Raw genomic sequence first — 7,357 nt, forward strand, 5'->3', positions numbered from 1 at the left:
TTTTTTTAATAATAATATACCCTTAAAAATTAAATATATGTTCATGAAATAAATTAATACTGAAAAAAATCCTTTATAATAACTCTTTAAAGCTAGCAACCAACTGGCTGATAATAAGAAGCAAATGTCATTTGTCACATCATTAATTCTACCAAGTGGTAAAACTAACTAAATAAAACCATACTAAGCATCTTGAGATAACCAGTTTTCCAAATGTAGCTTCTTTCTCCCCAGTGAAGAATCATAGCAGGATCTTACATTTTAAGGAGAATAAAGTTTATTGCTATTTCTTATTCTTATTCTTTCTCTTACAAATCTTAAAATTTCATCTTAATTTGTTTCTAAGAACATTTAGAATTAGGCAAGAGTGTGTGCAAACTTTTATTAAACAATGCTTGCTAACAGCTAAGACAAAAAAAAAAAAAAAAAAGAAAAAGTACTCTGGGCTCAATGATTAAACACATTCAGTGCTAATCTCCTATCACCAGATACCTGTTTTAGCCCCTGTTAAAATAAAACTCATTGCTATGAAGATTAGAAACCCACTGTAACTAGAAAAAGTTATTAAATCCTTAACGTTTACTTGCTACAGAAGGCAACAATTCTAGCAAACTCTTAGCATGGAGTTTAGTCAATGAAGTCCTTCAAAAACATGGTTATAATAAATTGACATAAACTCAAACTTTTTATTTGCGAAAAATAAAAGATAATATTTTGGTTTAAGTTAGGGACTTTATGCTATATTCTGGATCTACTTATTTATTTAAATAACTCCATGCCGTTTTCTAAACTGTAGCAGTTTAAAATGAAATCTATTTTCTAATGTAAAAATAATTTCTAAAAATAGCAGAAATTGCTAACTGCGTATTTTTTCTCTGTAAAATCCAGCCATGGCAGTGGCGCTTTAAAGAGTCAATGGTTTATTGTGCCCCAGAAATGTGTTTTGTGCGGGATGGAGACATAAATACAGTTTTCTACTCTAACGTTTTTTCAAGACCTCCCAAATTTAATTTAAATTCAAATCTCAACATCAAGAGCTCCAGCAAATTTTAATTTTCATGATCTGTCATCAATTATACATACTCTGTATATAACACAAAACAAGCACTAAGTGTAATGTTATAGAATAATCTGTCTTCCTATACATATTATTTGAGGAAGTTATATAAATTACTTTTTGAGAAAAATAAGAGATCTAGCAATATTGAAATGAATCACATTGCTTACACAAATTAAAAGCTGAACATTTAATATTTTTAAATTTTTTCTCCCTAATCACTTAAACTAAATTAAGATGCACTGGAGTGACAGACTAAAGACCTTAATGAATGTCAACAGTTTCTTTTAAGTCCAAAATATAAATAAACTAGTCCCAATAATCTTTAGTTTAAAAATAAAATTTAAATGATTTCCTACTAATGAAGCAAATGATTAATTCTACAGAAAACATGTCATTTTCGGGACTATCTTTTCAATAAATAACCTGAAAATGTTAAAATCATGTATTACTGTGTTGCCCATTGGCAGCAGCCAGTAATCCTAAGGCTACGTGCCAATATAGACAAATCTGGGGATAAAAAACATACACGTGTTCCATTTGTTTTAAAGCAATAAGATGTGTAGCTGTCACTTTCGCTAGAGTAAACACAGTCGAAATTCAACAGAAGTTGTGGTTTAAGCTATGTGGCAATTATATAGGAGTAAAAAAAGAAGCTGTTTTGATGTGAATATAGTAACTACAGTGTTTAGAATATGTTGGTCCATTTTCTAGGTATTTAGGGTTTTGCTGACACCATGACTGTGTGCATGACAAGCCCTTTCATTTGTTGCCATGCTTTCTTTTAACTTAGGACTGCTGTGGAAGAAAACTTTTAGAGCTTCAAAAGTAAGTCTCTGAAAGTCAAGCAGGATCCATGTATGAAGATCCATTATGTCATACAGACAATGGGTCACTTAGAAAGAGCACAGGTAAACTCATCCAGCTTCCTTTAATCTTTTCTTGAAATAACAAACAGATTTTTAAAATTTCAATTTCTAAAAAACAGAAATGATGTAAGACTTGGATAAAAGTTGGCCCAATAATTCTGGCATTGGCTTTCAAAATTTGTCCCTAACTTTGCAATAAAGCAGGAGAGTATTAAACTCCTTAATAAAAGTTAATAAGTTAGCAGGAGTTAATAATTTGACTACTATTGTTTTCTCCTAGATAAGGCCATTAATAAAACATCTCAAGCAGGGTGAGTTATTATTTAATAAGTTTCTTTAAAAACCTAAAGGGATTAGCAATTTTTCATTAACTTAAGGTGAATTTAAGGTGGCTTATTTTCAAAGGAATTTAGAAGATTGATGAGAGCTCTAACCCAAGCTTCTAGTTAAATCCTATTAACTCCACAGTTTAAAAAATTCTCTCAAGCTTAAATCAGCAATAAAGTCAACTCACTCAGTTCCTGATACCCAAGTACCTAAGTTTGGATATAAGAGAACATTTAAAGCATATTGGAAAACCTCAATTTATGAGAAGTTCTAGCAGTCTGAAATCTCATTAAGACAAAGAAGACAGGTAAATGAAACGCATTTAAATACAGGAAATAAGAGGTATAGGAAATCTAAAAATGTTACCACCACAAAAATAACTCCTAACAAAAAGATGTTAAACTGTTGATTTTTTAAAATTAAATAAGTGAAATAAAAAACTTTTTGACTTAAGTGTACAGAAAAAAATGCCAGTTTTTAAAAAACATGGTATGTACAAACTAAATGTCAAATATGGTTATCCTTCAAATATTTTTATTCAAATTCTATTTTTAAGTGATTGCTATTTAGTCCCTCCAGCAAACTAGCAAGGAGATGACTTAGCAAGTTATTTAAACTCTTCGGCTTCAGTTTCTTCATGTTTATTTTAGGTGAGTTTAACTAGAGTATCTCTACTCTTTGTTTTGGCTTTGAGAGCCTAGGATTGTCTTATTTAAAAAAAAAAAAAAATTCTAAAGGGAGTTTTTCCACATGTTTTTTCTTTGTGTGTGGTTTTGTTTGTTTGTTTGTTTGTTTGTTTGTTTTGAGATGGAGTCTCATGCCATCACCAGGATAGAGTGCAGTGGTGTGGTCTTGGCTCACTGCAACCTCCACCTCCCGGGATCCAGATTCTCCTGCCTCAGCCTCCTGAGTAGCTGGGGTTACAGACGCGTGCCACAACACCCAGCTCATTTTTTTGTATTTTTAGTAGAGACGGGGTTTCTACTACTGTTGGCCAGGCTGGTCTTGAATTCCTGACCTCAAGTGATCTGCCTGCCTCAGCCTTCCAAAGTGCTGGGACTACAGGTGTGAGCCACCATGCCTGGCCCCCACATGGTATAATTTTTTAAAATTTCTTCTGTAGATGTCTTTTCCCTTAATATTGACATTTTAATATATTCTGCGTCCTTGTTTAACCAAAGTAACTGAAAATGTGGAAAAGAGAGGCAAAATTACAAAGGAATCTTTCCTATGCAAATGAGGGCAAGTCCTTCCTGACCTTGCTTTGAGTGTGCCTTCTTGCCTTTCTGGAGCACATGCTGTGCTCTCTTAAGTCCCCTGGTATTTCCTATCTCCCTTTGCCTGGACTCTTGTCCAAGACATCAAAATCCTTCAAGCCTCCACATAAGCCTTATTTACCCTGGAAAGTCTTTCCTGTCTTACACAGTTAGACTGCTAAGCCTCCTTCACGTTTTCCATAGTTCCTCGGAATACTTCCTTTCTGCACTTATCAAAGTGGCAGTCAGGGTCTACTATTTCTATGTCTTTCTACTTTAGATATTTCCAGCATGGGCTCCGGGAAACAGGAGAGGGACCAGGCCTCCACCCTGCTTTCATGGTGCTTAGCTTTCCATGCATTTAAGTGGTGTTAGTAAGGATTTTTTTTTTTTTTTTGTAGAAGAACTAGGTGGATAATACATGTGTCTCTAAAGGCATGGGTGGAAGCTCCTACCTAAACGCCATGGTTTTCATCTGTTTCACAATCTAAACATGGCCAACTTCTTTCAAAATGTATGCATTACTTTCCACAAGAAATAGCTGCTAAAAATGTAGCTAGACCTAATTAGTTACTGCTTATGGAGAAATCCGTCAAAGTTTAACAGATTCATGGTAAAATATATAACTATATAATAACTTCATACATAAAATAAGTACATATTCAGTATGATAAACAGAATGCTTCAGAAAATATAAAAATAAAATTTTAAAATACCATCCAATGATGGGAACTAATCTTAAAGCTGTTAAAGAAAAAGTTTATTCAGAAATCTTACCTCAGGTGCAACATTTACAGCAATTGTCTAATAGAGGCGGTCAAAGGGTTCAAATTGTGACAACAACAGAGGCCATTTATTGAGGAACTTCTATGCGCCAGGCACTGGGCTAGGTGCTTTACATATACTGTCCCATTTCATCCTTCCACTGTGGCAGATACTATTGTTACTCCAACTTAACAGTTAAAAACAACTAAAACCTAGACAGTATTACTCGCAAAGTCTCTGAGCTAGTTGTCGGCAGAGCTAGAACTCAACTCCAGGTCTCTCTGACCCCGGTCTATGCTGACAACCACCACACCATATGTTCAAATCCACTTTCCAATAATATGTATTACTAGAATAATTTATTTCACTATCCATTTTCTAAGGACGATCAGGAACCTCATCTGCTTTCATTTATTGGAGATTTGTTTCTTCAGCGTTCCAAAAAAGACTCAAAGTATCCAATTTCTATGTAGCATCCAATGAGATACAAAATTTGGTAGACATTACATCCATTGAAAACAATGACATCATTGTGGCTCTTTCAAAAAGTACAGCTACAGACTAAAGTAGCTCACTTCTTTTGGTTTGTAAATGACTAGACATGAAACGTTATAGTATCCTTTCTGTATGTGTAATACCTTGAGACCTTTGGCCTTGTCATGTTATAAATATACAGTATTCTTTACAAGAAAAAAAGCGTTTAATTTAATTATATAACACTGTTCCTTTGGAGTGAGAGAAATGCTTGGGAAAGCAATGTAGCAGAATCACTGAACTGTCTTCAATGTACAACCTTGACTTGATTCTAATAAATCATCATACTGTGTCAGAATGTGTGAGTATGATTGTGAGTGTGTGTGTGTGTGTATGTATGTATGTGTGTACTGGGGAGGGTGCACACAGGCAGGCACAGGTAGGTTGAAAACATTTCTCAGATGATCTCCACATTATCCCCCATCTAATTGTCTTCCAGAATCACCATTTCAGAAAGCCAGGTGTTTACAAATTTTTTAAAAGTTGAAAGGAGGGAAAAATTCTTTTTACAAAACCAAGCTGACTATATAGGATAGCTGCTGACAAAGAATAGTCAACCCAAATGGTTATAATTGCATGTTATACAATATATTAGTACCGTAGGTCACTACTCCAAAACTTTCTCATTTTGCTGCACCACTCCCCTCACTCCCACCACCAAACAAAATGTGTTTGCAGCATCATTTCATTCAATGACCTTCCGAGGAAAGCACTCAGGAAAATAGGGCACCGGCAATTAAAGTAACTGCTGAGCAAAGAAGGCAGCTACTATGTCTGAATGGGATTGTTCTCTTGTTTCAAAAGAGAGAGAGATTAAAAAAAAAAAAGCAGCATTTTCTTTTTTTTTTTTTTTTACAGTGAGCATCCTGTAAACAGCTCTATTACAAATAAATATGGTAATTGGTTTTGTCAGTAACGGGCCAGGTATGTCCACCAACTCTACAACATCTTCGTTTGTGGAATGAATTTCTGAGTAGATATCAAAATATGCTGCCATCTTTATCACACTAGCCCAATCTTAAGAAATACCCATAACATTTTCCAAGAATTTCAGCATTTTAAATTGGCACGTTTTTTGTTACTCTTCTCGCTGCTACCTTGAAGATAAGGCCCACTAAGATATACTTTTTAATGGATACGCATCAGCTCTGCAAGACAAATATTTTACAATCTTAAAAGTTCAATTAGTGCAAATCTCATCATGATTGATCTTTATTGCTAGGGGACTTTGTGCCTTTTGTGACTTTTCACAGGCATATCGCAGTTATTCAATGCCCTACATAGAAGTCAGGGATTTCACAGAGGAGAAACGGCCCCGGGACACTTCAAACTAATTAGCCTACTTCTCAGAATCTGAGACCTAATGAAAATGATCAGGGTGGCATCCTTGAGTCCTGAGACAAACTGTGCTATTAAGAGGGTTCCTACCACTGTTCCTGGCTCCTTCCATTAAGCTCGGAAAACAGCTACTGTCTAAAATACACAAGTTATTTTCTAAACACTGACCTGCTTTGTCCTGAGAGTCATCAAACTCCACGTTGAAAGAATGACCATTGTTGAGGATCCTCAGAGAAGTTGCTTGATCATAGGAAACAGACAGGGGCTTCAGGGAAGGGTCATACTTGGCTGTATGAGTGTCGATGTCAACAGGGGACTGGCGCTCTCCCTTGGCAATGGGGAAGTCCTTATGCCAGTGCTCAGGTCCTGGGGGAAAGAAGACGTGTGAATCCCCCATTGTAGGGAAAGGTACACCCAGACCCCTAGAGAACAATCATTCCGGAGCCTATCTGCTCAGTTCCAATTTTAGAAGCACCACTTAACAGTGGGGTAAATTTTGGCAAAACACGTAATCTGTGCCTCAGTTTCCACATTTGTAATATGGAATAATTAGAAATTTACCTCATAGATGTCGCTGTAACAATTAGAATTGATATATGTAAAGTTCTTAGATCACTGAGTGCTATATAAATATTAGCTATTTTAAAGTCGTTTTACTGAAATTCAGCAAGTGAAGTTGGGCAGACACTAATGTCAGGGCTTGTGGTTGGGATTTTGGGATATGCAAGCTCACTTAAGACATTCAAGGAGATCCGGATCCTTTCCTCACTGCCCAGGCCCGGGCCCACCCCTCCTTTAACCGTCAGGGTCCCCACTACCTAGGAAGCCCCACACCTTCCAAAGATGCGCTAGGTGCGCCAGAGGCATGCTTCTCTGCTCCGCTGGCTCGGAAGAACCAGGTCTGAGGCCAAGATAAAACCTGATTCCTGGTGTCCGACCCCCTAACATTAGAAGTCGAGAGATGAAGGGAACACTCGGAAATCAGCGCCATGGATTCAAACCAGCACTGGAAAATGCCCCGGGACAGTTCGTGCTGAGCGCCTTAGCCACAGGTGGTGCTGAAACTGCAGGGGTGTGTGGGGGTGGACTGCGGGGGGAGGGGAAGGGGCAAGGGGAGTCTCTTAATTTCTCTGCGATCAACAACTAGAATTTTCCGTTACAACCCTTCCCCGCCTCCTCCTAGGTCCGGTTAAAATGATCCCCCAGGTCGG

At 36.8% G+C, this 7,357-nt stretch overlaps 1 protein-coding gene across 2 annotated transcripts in view; it reads right to left on the reverse strand.

The window, feature by feature from the left end:
• LOC105550665 (carbonic anhydrase 3) overlaps window positions 1-7,357 on the reverse strand; it is a 43,009-nt gene that overhangs the window by 9,816 nt on the left and 25,836 nt on the right. For both annotated transcript variants that reach the window (XM_011995638.1, XM_011995637.1), the window contains exon 2: window positions 6,315-6,512. In XM_011995638.1, coding sequence (XP_011851028.1) covers window positions 6,315-6,362 — 48 coding nt within the window. In that variant the 5' untranslated portion in view covers window positions 6,363-6,512. The remainder of the gene's footprint in view (window positions 1-6,314; window positions 6,513-7,357) is intronic.

The sequence above is a fragment of the Mandrillus leucophaeus genome, unplaced genomic scaffold, assembly GCF_000951045.1.
Source record: "Mandrillus leucophaeus isolate KB7577 unplaced genomic scaffold, Mleu.le_1.0 Scaffold494, whole genome shotgun sequence".
In the NCBI taxonomy this organism is placed as follows: domain Eukaryota; kingdom Metazoa; phylum Chordata; class Mammalia; order Primates; family Cercopithecidae; genus Mandrillus; species Mandrillus leucophaeus.